General features: G+C 49.3%; 5 protein-coding genes across 5 annotated transcripts; 4 read left to right on the forward strand and 1 right to left on the reverse strand.

The window, feature by feature from the left end:
• The first annotated feature begins 974 nt into the window (after positions 1 to 974).
• F5891DRAFT_700736 (uncharacterized protein) lies at positions 975 to 2,163 on the forward strand. Its single transcript, XM_041372857.1, has 6 exons — positions 975 to 1,112; positions 1,163 to 1,389; positions 1,445 to 1,490; positions 1,543 to 1,665; positions 1,722 to 1,894; positions 1,952 to 2,163. The coding sequence occupies exons 2-6, from the start codon at positions 1,258 to 1,260 to the stop codon at positions 2,108 to 2,110; spliced, it is 633 nt and encodes a 210-aa protein (XP_041220515.1). The 5' UTR covers positions 975 to 1,112; positions 1,163 to 1,257; the 3' UTR covers positions 2,111 to 2,163.
• Positions 2,164 to 2,858: 695 nt separating this feature from the next.
• Positions 2,859 to 5,278, forward strand: F5891DRAFT_700820 (uncharacterized protein). The gene is made up of 11 exons (XM_041372858.1): positions 2,859 to 3,475; positions 3,525 to 3,620; positions 3,675 to 3,684; positions 3,736 to 3,800; positions 3,865 to 4,145; positions 4,204 to 4,243; positions 4,301 to 4,432; positions 4,488 to 4,533; positions 4,587 to 4,709; positions 4,768 to 4,940; positions 4,990 to 5,278. The coding sequence occupies exons 1-11, from the start codon at positions 3,092 to 3,094 to the stop codon at positions 5,227 to 5,229; spliced, it is 1,590 nt and encodes a 529-aa protein (XP_041220516.1). The 5' UTR covers positions 2,859 to 3,091; the 3' UTR covers positions 5,230 to 5,278.
• Positions 5,279 to 6,900: 1,622 nt separating this feature from the next.
• Positions 6,901 to 9,280, reverse strand: F5891DRAFT_1060546 (uncharacterized protein). Its single transcript, XM_041362882.1, has 6 exons — positions 8,560 to 9,280; positions 8,085 to 8,494; positions 7,838 to 8,033; positions 7,611 to 7,754; positions 7,446 to 7,549; positions 6,901 to 7,376 (listed from the first exon to the last, which is right to left on the reverse strand). Exons 1-6 carry the CDS (start codon positions 9,233 to 9,235, stop codon positions 7,281 to 7,283), a joined length of 1,626 nt encoding a protein of 541 aa, XP_041220517.1. The 5' UTR covers positions 9,236 to 9,280; the 3' UTR covers positions 6,901 to 7,280.
• A 1,207-nt stretch (positions 9,281 to 10,487) lies between these two features.
• F5891DRAFT_1281362 (uncharacterized protein) lies at positions 10,488 to 14,662 on the forward strand. The gene is made up of 10 exons (XM_041370465.1): positions 10,488 to 10,651; positions 10,705 to 10,773; positions 10,824 to 10,907; positions 10,961 to 11,065; positions 11,124 to 11,351; positions 11,400 to 11,450; positions 11,508 to 11,703; positions 11,757 to 11,891; positions 11,940 to 13,462; positions 13,510 to 14,662. Exons 1-10 carry the CDS (start codon positions 10,571 to 10,573, stop codon positions 14,404 to 14,406), a joined length of 3,369 nt encoding a protein of 1,122 aa, XP_041220518.1. The 5' UTR covers positions 10,488 to 10,570; the 3' UTR covers positions 14,407 to 14,662.
• On the forward strand, positions 14,573 to 15,192 carry F5891DRAFT_700958 (uncharacterized protein). The gene is made up of 2 exons (XM_041372859.1): positions 14,573 to 15,049; positions 15,106 to 15,192. Exons 1-2 carry the CDS (start codon positions 14,739 to 14,741, stop codon positions 15,113 to 15,115), a joined length of 321 nt encoding a protein of 106 aa, XP_041220519.1. The 5' UTR covers positions 14,573 to 14,738; the 3' UTR covers positions 15,116 to 15,192.
• Positions 15,193 to 15,661: the final 469 nt, after the last annotated feature.

Genomic DNA, 15,661 nt, shown 5'->3' on the forward strand with positions numbered 1-15,661 from the left:
CCCTTACCCAACGTAAACTCGCGGCTGAATTTCGATCTTCATCTCCGCTCGTTGGGGGATCGCCCGTGAGCACTACTGAGACCCATCAGACGGTGATCACGAAGAATTCATGGCTCGATGCTGCTCGTGAAAGCACCAACAAATTCAAACTGAATGGTTCACCACTCCCTCTCGTTTGGGTGAGGAGCATGGTGATCGATCTTTATTGAATCTCACTTACAATTATACAAGGTTTTGGTTGAAGACAACGTCATCCCGCCGAATGCTGTTCCCTTTGGCGAAGACAAGAACGGTTCTCAGCTGTACATTGCTCGTGCCCTGCTCGAGGTAGGTTGTTTTTCTCAGGGGTATCACAACACTGACCGTGCCATATCTTTCAGGGTGGGCTCTGTAAGTATATTCTGCCAGTCATCAAGAGACAGCGCTAACCTGATTTTAGACCTCGGAAGGGTAGGTACTCACCTTCAGCATGCCCTCATTAGTTACGGCGGAAGGGAGCACCACGTACGTCTACCAAATCGAGCGCTACATCTCTTCATGAAATTGAGATTTGCGTGTTTCCAGATCCAAAAGTACGAAGTACTCGTGTGTGCTTCTCAAGTTCGCTGGGGCCTGGCCTCCTACGACACAGCAGGATCTTTGAGTCAGGGCACAGTCGTACTTGCACAACAAAACCAGCAGCTGCAATCTCAACGCGGGTCGACAGCATGGTCTACTCAAGCTGGCGGCTTCTCCCAGCATGGGGGATCGCCTGGTGGTTTTGTTGCACCATCTGGATCGCCTGCTGGTTACGCTCCACCATTTGGATCACCCGCTGGTTACGCTCCACCATCTGGATCACCCGCTGGTTATGCTGCACCATTTGGATCACCCGCTGGTTATGCTGCGCCATCCGGATCACCCGCTAGTTACGCTGCACCATCTGGATCACCCGCTGGTTACGCCGCACATACTGGATATTCTAATGTCCGGGAGGTGTCCAGTGTCCGAGAGACTAGAAGTGCATACAGCTCTCGAGAGAATTCGAGCCTCGTTATTGAGACCACGCTGCGTGTCGACGATATTCCAAGGTTCATCCCCAATCTTGAGGACCTCAAGCTGAGGAAGCTTGCGTATGGATTCTTTTCAACCACCTTGTTACATACCTGACGATTCTTAATAGCGACTACAAAACTGTGGTTCTGATCGATGATTCCATTTCTGTTGGTGTTACTTTCCTTGTAACATGACTTAGATGTTCTGATCTACCTCATTTAGATGGCCGAAGAACAATCTTGGACCCTTGTCCGTGGAGCTCTGGCGGGAATAGCTGATCTTGCGAATCAGTATGGCTCTCAAGGAATTGATTTGCACTTCTTGCACCAGGAGCATTACCATCAAAACATCAAGGTCTGTCTTGCAGCGCACAGCTTGTAGGAATTACTGTGATTGACTGGCTCTTTAGACGAGCCACGAGGTTCAACAAATTTTCGATCAAATGGCCCCTAACGGTTAGTTCCATCCTTGACGATACGTTGAGCCGAAGGTGACATCGAGATACAGGTCCAGAAACGCCAACTGCTGCGAAACTGGAGGAGCTTATCAACACCTACCTCCCCCTCGTGGAACGCAAATTCCCTCGACACAACCCTATCGATATTATCGTCATTACTGATGGTGTCGCAAGTAAGTTATGCCTCACGCGCCTCGGCTTGTTGTGTTGATAATTCTATGTGAATTAGCTGATCAGCAGGCCCTCCCTGAGGTTATCGTCAGTGCAGCTCAGCGCCTGGAAAGAAGCCAAGTTCCAGAGGGAATGTTTGGCATCCAGTTTGTACAGATTGGCACAGACGCGGAGGCTGCTTTGGCATTGCGCGCTCTAGACGACCACCTCGAGCAGCAGTACAAAGTCAGAGTATGTTTTGTATTCCTTTCTAATTAGTTCAACTGGACTAATATTCCTTGTTGACAGGATATCGTGGATACCACACCTTACGATCCTCAACAGGGCGCGTTCAATACCGATTACATGCTGAAGATCCTGCTTGGTGGTGTGAATAAGGTTCTTGACAATGGAGGTCCTGTGCCGAGCGAGTTGCTCTCTATTCCAGTCCCATACGGGCCGAGGTAATCGATCCGTCTCGGACTCTCAGCATTGAATTTCCCGAAATGTCTGTGTCGTATGCTGGCGAAAATATGTTTTCCATCAAGTCGTTACTGTACAATAAATGTTTCGCAACGCATGATATACATAAGTTGTCTGGCTCGTATGTTCCGCTGTCAGGAAATTCCAGCCCATCCGGCCCGTACAACCCACTGCCCAGACCCCAAAAAATTCAAGGAGCGTCAAGCAAGTTCCCACCATGAATTGCTCTTTGCCTTCATCGATCGCATCATCCATCATGTTCGAGCCATCCACTGGGGCCACTACACCTACAAGTTGTTGTCTGCCATGCGGTGAGGGTACTGAAACCTTGCGCCGTAGGCCGTGGCAAATTCCGCGAGAAGACAGGTACTTGCCCTATTGCATTGAAGTGAAGGCTGTTGGATCCTTCCGGAAAGTGAATCAACAACTTGAAGTCTGATCTCATCAATGTTCCTTGCATATATATGCAATCAAGCCAGCCTCCTGAAATTCAAATTCTCCTACGAACTCGTTATCGATTCATTCACGAAGACCTTGGTCGGTGGGCATGCTTCGTGTTTCAAGAGAGATCTCCACTTTATTGGCCTCTGATCAACCTCGTTGAGCTATGGTAAGCAGCGTTATCCATCTGCTTCCGAAATGAGGCAACGTGCTAGGTCGCGCGGTACAGATTTCTGTGATGATTGGACCGGCATTTCCCAACTGACAAGCCAGCCTTCCGGGATAGGTGAAAGTTTCAACAAACTTCTGGTGCATCGTACAGTGTCACACTGCGCCTTGTGTTGATTGAACTATTATTGTGCTTGTACTCCTTCAAGAATCATAGAATTTTCTGTCAAACTCTATGATGCACCTGATATCGATGGATTGGGCGCCAATGCATGATGCCTGAAATTCATGCTATAAAGTGGTTTCCAGACAATCCCCCAGGAATCTACCTTCAGCTTAACAAACCAATACTTCACGATGCGCAGCTCCACTCCGACTCAATTCCAGTCGACGAGGACGTCGATGTCGAGTAGCACACACTCTAATCCCGCCGCTTTTGGCACTTTGATGCCAGAAACTCGTCCGGCACCGTATCAGCAACGTCCATCATACCTAGCCCCACGGCCACTGGCATCACAGTATGAGACCTCTCAGTACACCATGACGAAGCCAGCATACGAATATGGACGCCCTCCCGCCACAAGTTCATATCCGCCCCCAATGCCAGCATTCAACAATGATTCAACAATCACCACCACTACCACCACAATTACCACCAGGCACAAGAACAGCTGGCTTGATGAAGCTAGGGAAAGCACCGCTAACTTTAAGAAGAACGGCTCACCTGTACCACTCATATGGGTAAGAGTGATATCCATTGAGGTCATAATGGTTGCTAAAAATCTGAAAGATCTTGATCGAAGATAAATCCATCCCTCCGAACGCTGTCCCATTTGGCGAAGACCGCAATGGACAGACGTTCTTCATTGCACGTGCTCATTTGGAGGTAAGGTTTATTGTCAAGGAATCCCGGCCAAAGACGCTCACGTTCGGCTGACAGGGAGGTCTCCGTAAGTGCTATTAACATGTAGTGCGGACACTCCACATGATCAACTGTTCAGACATTGGAAAGGTTGGCTATCACACCTCAGGTGCTCTGATCAGCTACGTCGGCAAGGAGCACTTGGTATGTGTTCTTATTATTGTCGCACTTTTCTATTTTCGTTTTGACGGACTTCGTGCGATACCAGATTGAAAAATACGAGGTTCTAGTATGCGCATCTCAGCTTCGCTGGGGCCTAGCATCTCAGGATGCGACGGGAAGCTTAGCTCAGGGCACCGTCGTCCTCGCTCGTCAGCAACAGGGGAGACAAGAGCTCAAGCGCACTGCAAGCAATTTGTGGTCGCGCGAGACTCGGGAGACTCGGGAGTCCACCGTGACATCGGTTGTTCAGACTGCCCTCCAGGTAGATGACATTCCTCGTTTTGCTCCCTCTCTTCTGATACAAGAGGAAGAATTGCGACGCGTGGCGTGCGTGTTCACTGTTCACTGCTCTTTGTTAACCAAATTCTAATCATCTTTGTGATAGTGAGTACAAGACGGTCATCCTGATCGATGATTCCATCTCCGTAAGGATGGCATCCTCAATATGTTGATCCATGACCGCTAATGTACTTTGTACCTAGATGGCCGAAGCTGATCTCTGGAGCCAAATGCGAGAGGCTCTAGCTGGCATCGTCGACCTTGCCATACAGTATGGATCCAAAGGGATTGATTTACACTTCATGCACCAAACTCAGTTTGCCGAAAATATGAGGGTATGGGAGTCCGTTCGCTGGTCCTATGCTTTTTTAGCCTAACGGTCTCGACCAGTCTCGATCTGAAGTCCAGAAACTTTTCGACCAGCTCAGTCCCACTGGTATGTATATCGCATTTATCGGACTTTATCAGTGAATCATGCCCTTTATTCAGGTGAGGACACACCAACGGGAGTGAGACTCGAGCAGATCATCGAGATGTATCTGCCACTCATCGAGCACCCGAGCTCGACTCATGAACCTATTTCTATCATTGTCATTACCGATGGAGCTGCTAGTAAGGTAGTACTTCCATACCGTGTTCACATATCTAACGTACACGGACATCACTATAGCCGACGGTGATGACTTATTGCGATGCATCATCGAGGCTGCCAGTCGCCTTGACAGGCAGCAGGTTCCTCTCGATAAGTTCGGTATCCAATTCGTCCAGATCGGCACAGATGAAGATGCTGCAAGGGCGCTCCATATGTTAGACGACGAGCTTTCTGAACGTTACAAAATTCGGGTGCGTCTCGTTCATGGTTTCTCGTACGCTTTTACTCATGATTCTTCAGGACATCGTCGACACCACTCCCTTCGACCATGCTCATGGCGCGTTCAACACGGACTACATGGTCAAGATCTTCATTGGAAGTCTGCACCAAGGTACTAACAATGGGACCCCTGAATTGCCCTTGCCGGAGAGGAAGCCCCAAATTATGCCGATGCCTGGCTATGACAGGCATCCATCTCCCGCCCCCAGATCTGCCTCTCCCCATTTACCTGCTAGCGGCCTACGCGCCCGAGGGTTTTGAGGGGATCGGATAAACATGCTACGCTTTACGATAGATTCAAAGTCACAATTCCATTCACGCTGTGTACATCTTCTCGATAGGCTACGGTTTTGATCGGTTATCTGTTAAAGAGTTCATTGGTTGAAATTGAAGTGTTGTCTCGTGTCAGTGAAATGTCAGGGCGGTACTCAACTACTGGGCATGTGTTGTAGGATGTAGAAATATTTACAACGAAGGCTCTGGTTGTATATGGGTATTCCAGTAAGTATATCGATGGGAGATGGGGTGCAAAGTCAGAAACGCATACATGCACATGGTGGGACGGGCACGGACTGCAAGGAGAGCCCAGGTCGAACCCCTAGAAGTAGGAGGCTAGGACCTGCGCTAGAGCACCCTGGTACAATGGGATGTTGCTGCAAATGCTAGAGCGAAGCTGGCCTCAACGACCTATCTCGTTTTATTTGTGTTACAGGCTAATCACTGAATTTGTCCTCCCAGGATGATAAGTGTACAATTGTTGCTCGACATATGCGATGTATGTATACACATTTCTGAAGCTTTCTCATTTTGATCGAACATATTTTGTAGACTGATGCTACACGAATCACAGTTGGTGCTGTCGAAATGCCCTGCTTCAGATAATTTGTCTTGACATTCCATTCTTGTTGATGTGCTTCTGTCATTGCAATGCCCAAAGACTTCGATTGATATATCAGTTAAGCCTGAGCGGGACAGTTAAGTCAAAAGTCCGAGTCGACGGTAAGAGGACTCCAGCGGCGCTGCGGGAATGGGCCGGCCAGGGGGGGGGGGGGCGGCTGAGCAATTTGACATACGCGATCGTCTCAGGTTTTAGCGTGGCGAAGGCAGGAAGAAGAAAGAGACAAACATAGAGAGAGGCTTTCCCAGGGTTTGGGCAGGGACAAGGACAAATCCGTCAACAAAAGATTGACCTGTGACTGACCATGTACGTGCCGAGGGGATGTAGACTCCAACCCTGAGCTGCAGGGACGTGGGACGAGGCACGCCGCTCAAGCGCGAGCAGGCGGAGCCGCGGGGAGAGATGTTTTCAATGTGCCGAGGGGGCCAGAAGGTCTAGATTTCGCCAGTAACGAAGAAAGGCATCGGATGACTGGTGCTCTAGAGCTTTGACGACATTTGGAGGAACCTCGGATAGAAGCATCCGTCAAGTCGTGCCTCCTTGTACCTCGGGGTTGGAGTCTTACGAGTCCTCCCCTTGGCACGTACCTTGGTCACAGGTCAATCCTTCTGTTGACGGATGTGTCCGCCGCTGTCGGCTGTGTACGGTCCTGGAAGAACTGGCAGACGAAGAATTTCTCCTCATGTCCTATAATCAATTTCACCATACACAAATAGTCAGTGCGTTTACCAGAACCAGTCAGCGCCGATGAACAGAAGGCCCTTCACATTGAGGATGGCAGGTTTTTAGATCATAGGGTCGCTACAAGCGGGTAAGCGGGCGGTGATGTCGCTGATTTGCAAGGAGAATCAAGAGGCTTCAGAATTGTAGCTGGAGTAGTGGAAATCAGGAGCACAGGTCAGGAGCGCAGAAATCAAGTATAGTGTTTTGCAACCAACTTTATGCTCTCGTCCGTCACGGTTGCACTCCTTTGTGTGGTTGACTCGTCGTGTTTCTAATACTCAGGGGAGTGGACACGCAGCTAGCAGCTAGAATCAGGAGAAAACGAGGATCAAAATCAAATTGCAAGTGATGGTATATGTACTCTATGAATTGGTAAATAGTGACTCGGGGATTTGGAGATTGCAAGGTAGTAAAGACGTGCAAAATGTCAGTCAATAAAAGTGAGTAATGTTAGGAAAACAGCGGAGCGATGAAAATGTGAAAAGGGTCCTCAAAAGAGCTGATAATATTGCATGATGGAGAAAAGAGAACTTCAATGGCTTTGAAAGTTCAATAGCACCGCGCTTACCAAAGGCTTCAGCGAATGGCCACAAGAAAGCAGGTACAAGCGAAAAGTGCTCGCCAGCCTTAAGTGAAAACTCGGATAGATGTGCCCGAAGAGAAACACCATGGAATGGATGGGGCATGGCGCTCACACATCAACGCGGAAGCTCATCACCTGTGGTAGATATGCAGCGCCTGCAAGATCAAGGACATGAACATCGTCGAAAACGTCATGACCATTGAACTGTGCGAATAGATGTTAGCATTTTCAAGACATCCAAGCTCCAAAGAACAAAGTCGATGGAAGACTCACCCCTCCAAAGACAAACAGTCTGCTATCTGCAAGGATCGTCGCATGGTATCCGCGCGCGGAAGGGGGTTTACCTTTCACCGTTCGTGGTTCATATTGGAGGTTCACTGTGCTCAAGTGCGTCAGTTCGTTTTGCACTGAAGTTTGAAACCATAGGCGTGCACTCACCAAGGTTAAACAAGACAACTTCGTCTCTATACGCCCCACCGTCGTGTCCGCCTACGATGAAGAGGCAGCTTCCAACTTGTGTAGAGGTATGCGAAAGCCGTCGGTGAGAGAGAGGGAGATTAAGACGGGTCCAAACAAGAGTGTCTGTCAGGAAGTAAGATTGACAGTTAGGACTGAAGGAAGAACAGACGCGACGTGGGGCCCAAAACATTATATAAATGACCCACCAAGGTGTAGACACCATACATCAGAAAAACATTCTCTCCCATCACTCCCTCCGACCACGATCATTATATTGCCTACCAAATTGGCAGTGTGGTATCCTCTCGGCACGGGCGGCTCACCTTGCGTTTCGACGAGGGACCAACGAAGCCCACCGCTTGCGCCTGAGCCGCCAAAGGAACCACCCCCGTACGAGTACGTCTGTTTAGAGACACTTAGTAACATGAAGACACTGATTAATAAACCACACACAGATTGTGAAGTAGGATCTAACCGAGAGACATCAAGCGTCCATAGATCGTTGAGAGCTGTGAGGCCATTTCCTCCCCCAAAGATGTAGATTTTGCCATTATAGAGGACAGACGTGTGGGCACGACGCGGTGCTGGGTGGAGGGGCCTCTCTGAAGGATTCTGCGATTGCGATGCCGGCGGTTGCACCTCAGTGTTCGATTCAGGGTTCTGCGACGGGGATTGGGAGTGAGGAAACAAGGGACAGAACCAGGAACGCGTAGTAGTGTCAAATATATATGTACTGTCGTAGTACACTGGGCCTTGGCCCCCGCCGAAAATCACAATTTTACGGTCGACGAGAGTAGCAGTATGGGCGCGGCAGGGTGGTGGAACGTCGCCGAGGGTGTCAGGATGTGACCAGTGCATTGTATCTGAAGCCCGCAACTTCATCAGTATCTCACAGATAAAACATGCATCACGAAGAAGTGCAACTGACCGGTATCAAAACAGTACACATCCTTCCAACAGCCTTTATCATCACATCCTCCGAACAACCACGCAACATGGTCTACAAGCGTGACCGTATGAGCCCTGAACGCGCGCATGGGGAGGGTGCCATGAATTGGAGCTCGTGACCAGTAGAGTGCGGTTGCAGGTGCAGGGGGATCGTCGGAGTGCGGCAGACGTGGGGTGGCGCGAACGCGCTGTTGGGTTTTTGGAGGGTATTTACCTTCCCTGGCAGAAGGAGAGGATGCACGTCGTTTGATGGAGGAGGAGATGGATTCAGCGGGAACTGCGGTGGAGGTGTGGCGTAAAGAAGAAGGTTTCCGGGAAGAGGCGGTGCGAGGTGTACCAGGCATTGTTTGGGTTGATGTACTGGTGGGCGTAGAGCCCGCCGTTGGAGTGTTCGCGGTAGCTGTAGGTTGTCCACCAACGTTAAACGTGGACGTTGAAGCTGTCGCCTGGTGGGTTGGGTGTATATATGGTGAATGGGTACTATCAATGTTGCTACTAAGCTGCAGCGCTGTCGGACGGGAATCATCATGAAGGGAGAGCGAGCTCATGGTATCATTGTCATCGTCATCCACCGGCGCAAAGAGAAGCGTCGACGCTGTCGTTGAATATGTTGCAGAAAGATCTGGATTGGTCTTTTGCCGTCCCCGCTGTGCCATGGCGATGTGCACAAGCGATCAACTCGTGGGAACAATATTCGGTTGTCCTGGAGTAAGTAATTATATTAATTAGCGCTTAGCGCTCGTGCACCGATGCCATCATGACTCACAAACAACTACTCCTTCCTTGAAGCCCCCCCGGGAGAGACTCAGAATGCTGCTGCGATCATGAAATGATTTAAAACATTGTGTATGCACAAATCTCCCAAGAATATGTTATAAAATACAAGGGACCCGCCTACATCGACTATCAACCTGGTGGCCCCTTCAGGCCAATCACACATCGCCGATTATCCTCGATGTTCTTCTCCCAGGACCCATTGGGTAAAATGGTATGCGCGTCTCATTCTCCTCGTGGTCTTCCAAATCTCATTCGTCCGTGTATAGCGGTACGCTACAGCGTGTGCTCCCGACGATGGCGGTGACCTCATACGCGATGAGGAACATGTTTCTCCTCCTTCCCCCCAATCCCGGCTCAAGCCAGCTACCTGTATCAGACATTGTCAACTCCGGACACAATCGGTTTTGTCTCTGCTTCTAGCTGATTTTGAACTTGTTCCCTAGAATCTCGTTCCTGTGAAATTGTTTCACGCTGCATGCGTTGTTTTCCCTAGCTGGAATCTATGTTTACCATGCCCCCTAAAGCGCTTGAGATATATTGACAGTCCCAATGGTTGATCCTGTCCAGACACGGTCAGTTGGTTTTGCTTTGCAGCTCAGCCTCAAATTCCTGGTGATTGCCACTGATATTGTGTACATTCACCGTTCGTCGTCAGCACTGGGTCATCGTCAACCCCAAGGACAGTATGCCATCACCTAGACCAGTGACTGTAGACAAATTCTTGGCAATATATATCATGATGTTCTGATTAGCTTGCTTCCGAAACAAGTAGTACATTTGGATTACATCTACATGACAAATGGAGCAAACCATCGAATCATTTAATATATTGTCTCATCCCATGCGCCGGTATCGTCGTTGCAAATGTTCATTGAACAACTGGAATTTCTAAATGGCACATTAAATGCCACTACTAAATATGCAGGCTCCAACTTGAACTTTGACAACGCCAAACCTAACTTGAAGAGACCGCTGTTACCTGTATAATTCGATTTTGGAGCAGGCCGAGCGCAGTGCATGGACAATAACCTGCCGCTATGAACTGATGGGCCCATCAGTGCACTTGTGTGGCTGAATGGTTGGCACTTGAAGTCAACGTTCTGGCTATGCTTCGGAGTTCTGCTCAAGGATGAGACGCCCATTTCCTTCTCACACCATTATTCAGTGTACCCCACCGTTTCTCTCACACCGATCCAAAACTACAGTCACTCACGATGAGTGAAGACCATAGACCAGATATCGATCCTCCTCCAGGAGTCTCCAGATCCAGTCAGGCAAACGTTGTTGAAAGCTCGGTACGTGCTAGTCTCTCAAAATCTATCGCTGCCCTTATGCGTTATTCGTCCAGAACCAATCCCGTGGAGGATTGTGTCAGTCACTGCGGAAATTGAAGAATGGGTTAACCAAAAAACTTCCTGTGCGTGGACGTCAATACTGTTTGTCCTGAATACGACTGAGACTGTATAGAAACGCTCTACGCGAACACGCAACCGCACCACTGCGGTCCAGAACGTCGAAAGTGAAGGGGCTTCATCTAGTCAGAAAGTTGAGGTGAGTGCTCGAACTTGCTATCCTAGTCCTTCGGTGTTCTTAGAGGCGCCCAGGACACGCTGCATCTTCATACTTCCAATGACAACAAGCATCCCACCACATCTGAGATTCTCAGTGACTCCGTGAACCAAGGGTTGTCTGGTGAACCTGCTTCACAGGTATGTTCGTCAAATACGTTGATTTTCTTCTCTAATTTTTGCGGTCCCACATATTCAGGCCGCTCCTTCTGACAAGGACAAGGGACCTGATCCCCAATTAGTTGACGCTGAACTTCAGGGTGCCTATGATGGTACACAAAACATGAAATTACTCGGAAAACATGCGATTTCTATGGCATCCGCCGCCGACAATGCCCCAGCGGGTCTTGCTGCTGCGGATAATTTTGAGATGAGGTATCTCCAGCCGCTAATGATTATCGACGGTGTCCTTGAGAAGATCGCGGATGTATGGGCCATTCTTGTTGATTGGAAGCGAACTAATTAAATTGTATAGATACATCCGTACGCAAAGATGGTGCTGGGTGTGCTATCTGCTGCATCTAAAGTATGTTTGGTTTCTCCCAAAGTCCAGTCTCCTGCTAGAAGTCACAATGTCTTATAGATTATAGTCGCTCAAGCAGAGCGCGACAAATGTATCTATAGTCTTCTCAAGAAACTGGCTGAAGTTTACCGCTTCATGACTCAAGATGACAGTCTCAGTAAAATCGAATCGATGCGCGGTATCGTTGGAAAGATCGTTCAGCAGACTCTTGAGTGCGCGCGTTTCATCAGGGACTACTCGGAGACAAAGAACTTCTGTGAGTCACCAAGCTATCGCACTTTGTACACGAATCTTATAATATTGTCATAGGGAAGAGACTCGGGAAAAACGTTCTCTCGGAAACTGATGACGTCGTCAAACGGTACAGCGACACTTTGGACGACCTTGTACAACAATTCCGGGACCAAGTTGATCGGGACGTGGCCGTCTTCGTCCAGCGTACGGGTAAGGATTCTGACATACTTCTGTCTTTACATTCACTCACTGTTTCAGGCGATACCCTGGATCTCGGGGATATCGCTTATGCAAAGGGCGCAGGACTAAATACTATGAAACAATGCCTACCAGGGACGCGCAAAGAGATGCTTTCCCAGATTACGGACTGGATCAACGGCAGTGGAGATGCTGCTCAACGTGTGCTGTGGCTATCTGGCCCTGCAGGCACAGGTAAATCAGCCATCGCTCAAACGATTGCCAAGGGGTTCAATGACATGGGAGTGCTCGGTTCATGTTTCTGCTTCGACAAGGCCGAGAAACGCCACGAAAAAGTTTTCTCTACCATCGCTCGTGACCTAGCCGATCGTGATCCGGAGATGAGACGAGCATTGGCGGATGCGGTTAAAAATTCCACTTCACTCAAGAACCCGAAGGATATTTTCCAGCAGTGGGAGAAGCTTCTCATGAATCCACTGAAGAAATTCCCTACGTCAAGTGTGGGACCTGTCTTGATCGTGATCGAAGCGCTAGACGAGAGTGGCGGAGTGGAGACGCGGCGGGACCTTCTCCGCATACTTGCGGGTAAACTTCAAAACAAGGATCTTCCTCAAATCACGGAACTCCCATTTAACTTTCGTATCCTCGTTACCTCTCGTCCACTTCATGATATCGAAGATGCATTTCACGGCGCTCAGCATATCCTACCGTTATCCATGGACCAAATTCCAGCCACAGTGGCGGAGCGCGACATCCGTACGTTCGTATCTGAGGAGCTGAAGGGGTTATCGGATTTTCACGACAAAGAGTTTGCAAGTCTTGCTGCGAAAGCTGATGGACTTTTTGAGTGGGCGCGTCTCGCCTGCGAATACATCAAAGATACCCCTCCAGGTGTCCGCCAAATGCCTCGCTTCAATGCTTACGCGAACCGCAGTGCAGGAAAGCAGAAAAACCTGTTGTATGATATGTATTTGGTTATTTTGAAAGACATTATGAAAAGGGATCAACATGATGACGATGAGTATGAAGAAGCACTAGCAGGGTTTCGTTCCGTGATGGGACAGATACTTGGCACAGCTGAACCACTGCCTTTCAACTCCCTCAATATCATGCGGAACTACTTTCCAGACCGAAGCAAGGATGTCATTATGGATATTATTAAACGTATGGGATCCCTCCTCAGCGGCACCACCAACTTATGTACTCCCATCCGACCTCTTCACGCATCTTTCCACGACTTCCTCACAGACAAGTCATCCAGTGGAGACTTTTTCGTTCAGGTGTCTAATGTGCAACGCGACCTTGCATTCGCATCACTACGAGTGATGGAAGATGGCCTTTGCTTCAATATCTGTGATTTGAAGTCGTCGTACCTACCTAATTCGCAAGACACGGGACTACCTCAACGAGTCAAAACATGCATTCCCTTACATCTCTCTTATTCCTGTCGATATTGGACTACACATGTTCAGACAACAGACTTTGACGATGAGCGACTGCTGTTCTGGATTGAAGCGCTCGGACTTCTCAACGCAATCAGAGGTGCAATTATCGTGCTCCCACTCGTTGCCAAGTGGCTAAAGGTGAGTACTGAGGCAGTGTTGGACGAACAGCTCATAAATACATACAGGGTCATTCTGGATACGAAGATCTGCAGTCCACCACGATGGATGTACAAAGATTCATTCAAGTGTTTGGCGGCATGATTTTGCACAGCACGCCGCATCTGTATTTATCAGCGCTTCCATTCTCGCCCGTCAACTCCACCATGGCCACCAAATTTACGACAAGGTTTCTGAATAACCTTCGCCTGGCATCTGGCCGTGATCTAAATTGGACAGTTGTTCAGACCATAATCAATGGTCACACTGGCGCGGTTTCGTCACTCTCGTTCTCACCTGATGGTACTCGCATCGCGTCTGGTTCTTGGGATAGGACCGTGAGGTTGTGGGATGCAGCGACGGGACAGCCATTGAGTGAGCCCTTGCTGGGGCACACTGGAGCGGTTGAATCGGTCTCATTCTCACCGGATGGTACCCGCATCGCATCTGGTTCTTTGGATAGCACTGTGAGGTTGTGGGATGCAGCAACGGGACAGCCATTGGGTGAGCCCTTGAAGGGGCACACTGGAGAAGTTAGGTCAGTCTCGTTCTCACCGGATGGTACTCGCATCGTGTCTGGTTCTTTGGATAGGACCGTGAGGTTGTGGGATGCAGCGACGGGACAACCATTGAGTGAGCCCTTGCAGGGGCACACTGCAGGAGTTACATCAGTCTCGTTCTCACCGAATGGTACTCGCATCGTGTCTGGTTCTTGGGATAGCACCATGAGGTTGTGGGATGCAGCGACGGGACAGCCCTTGGGTGATCCCTTGCAGGGACACACTGGAGAGGTTTGGTCAGTCTCGTTCTCACTGGATGGTACTCGCATCGTGTCTGGTTCGGATGATCACACCGTGAGGTTGTGGGATGCAGCAACGGGACAGCCATTGGGTGGGCCCTTGGAGGGGCACACTGAAGATGTTTAGTCAGTCTCGTTCTCACCGGATGGTACTCGCATCGCGTCTGGTTCAAATGATAACACTGTTCGGGTGTGGAGTGCAGTGAAAGTGCAGCCATCTCCCAAGTCAGGAAAGCCAGATTCCTCCGCATCTTCGCTGCATTGAAGCACTGCACCTCCCATCCAAGAAAACCGTTTCATGTCCACCAACACTCGTAATGATCGCCTCATTTCCTTCTCTTCCAGTCTGGAACACGCTTTACCCGGTGGAGCAGGCCGAGAGGCTTGCAGCCCAGAGACAGGGAAACCAAGCTGGAATGAGGTGAAGCTACGCGACGACATGCTCGAGACCTAGTCTACATGCTGACTAAGCTATGGAAAGGGCTGACTGAGGCCTTGGTGCGCGACTCTTGCCCTTGGGACCCCCAGTCCACCGGCCACGCTGATTTGCTTGAACCCACCTCTTATCATGATTCTAACTCAACCCCTGTCTTGCTGCAAGCTGATGGATGGATAACGGGACCCAATCATCGGCTCCTTTTCTGGGTACCTCCCTCTTCCCGACGTGGATTACATACTCCTTGGACTGTATTAGTGATACCCAGAGGATATCCTGAGCTTGATTTGAGCCGCATGGCACATGGAACACGCTGGTCGAGTTGCCGAGATGCGTGAGTTCTTAGTCTTTACCATTCGTCCTCATAGTTGCTAACATCAATCCTGCTAGCTCCACGTAATGATGAATTTATTGCTGCAATAGCGAGTGTACCATTTGATCCTTTGATTCCTTATCAATTTCATACCTAGCACCGAGCCTGAATCTATGATTGTCTGACTGAACGATACGCTGAAAAGCAGACTGGGTGAAAGTCAAATGTTGCCGCTCGTAAGAGTATGTACGGCAAACTGATTTCATCTCTGAGCCGTGTTTGCACCCTTGAAATTCATGCAGATGCTTTGAGTAGGTATCATAGGCGCTTCGGTGTTCCTTGTTTCACTGTCAGTGCCGAGAAAACTTGAAGTTCTTGTGGCAGTCGCAATCTTTCGATTGAAGTGTATGTGACCAAGTGGCTACAACCTCGCACATACAGTGGTACAAGGACATGCCGATCGACTCATTCTCATGTCCGGACTCTGATGAGGAACTTCATGGTATCACGACAGACAGAAGATGCCTCTGGCTTAGGGTGCGGTAAAAAATTATCCAGCCAGTTATTAACTGGGTTATTAACCCAGGAGGATGGCAGTTAATTATTAACTGACATTTTTTAACACATATTGAC

The sequence above is a fragment of the Suillus fuscotomentosus genome (assembly GCF_016647785.1).
Source record: "Suillus fuscotomentosus strain FC203 chromosome Unknown F5891scaffold_73, whole genome shotgun sequence".
In the NCBI taxonomy this organism is placed as follows: Eukaryota; Fungi; Basidiomycota; class Agaricomycetes; order Boletales; family Suillaceae; genus Suillus; species Suillus fuscotomentosus.

Bases quoted from the DNA above. Each gene is read 5' to 3' on its own strand.
- F5891DRAFT_700736 (XM_041372857.1), top strand. From the start codon at position 1,258: ATGGCCGAAGAACAATCTTGGACCCTTGTCCGTGGAGCTCTGGCGGGA. The intron at 1,390-1,444 runs GTCTGTCTTGCA...CTGGCTCTTTAG, and splicing joins ATTACCATCAAAACATCAAG to ACGAGCCACGAGGTTCAACA. The intron at 1,895-1,951 runs GTATGTTTTGTA...CCTTGTTGACAG, and splicing joins AGCAGCAGTACAAAGTCAGA to GATATCGTGGATACCACACC.
- F5891DRAFT_700820 (XM_041372858.1), top strand. From the start codon at position 3,092: ATGCGCAGCTCCACTCCGACTCAATTCCAGTCGACGAGGACGTCGATG. The intron at 3,801-3,864 runs GTATGTGTTCTT...GTGCGATACCAG, and splicing joins ACGTCGGCAAGGAGCACTTG to ATTGAAAAATACGAGGTTCT. The intron at 4,941-4,989 runs GTGCGTCTCGTT...ATGATTCTTCAG, and splicing joins CTGAACGTTACAAAATTCGG to GACATCGTCGACACCACTCC.
- F5891DRAFT_700958 (XM_041372859.1), top strand. From the start codon at position 14,739: ATGCTGACTAAGCTATGGAAAGGGCTGACTGAGGCCTTGGTGCGCGAC.
- F5891DRAFT_1060546 (XM_041362882.1), bottom strand. From the start codon at position 9,235: ATGGCACAGCGGGGACGGCAAAAGACCAATCCAGATCTTTCTGCAACA. The intron at 7,550-7,610 runs GTGAGTGCACGC...ACTTGAGCACAG, and splicing joins AGTTGTCTTGTTTAACCTTG to TGAACCTCCAATATGAACCA. The intron at 7,377-7,445 runs GTGAGTCTTCCA...CTATTCGCACAG, and splicing joins GACTGTTTGTCTTTGGAGGG to TTCAATGGTCATGACGTTTT.
- F5891DRAFT_1281362 (XM_041370465.1), top strand. From the start codon at position 10,571: ATGAGTGAAGACCATAGACCAGATATCGATCCTCCTCCAGGAGTCTCC. The intron at 11,066-11,123 runs GTATGTTCGTCA...CCACATATTCAG, and splicing joins CTGGTGAACCTGCTTCACAG to GCCGCTCCTTCTGACAAGGA. The intron at 11,704-11,756 runs GTGAGTCACCAA...ATATTGTCATAG, and splicing joins CTCGGAGACAAAGAACTTCT to GGAAGAGACTCGGGAAAAAC.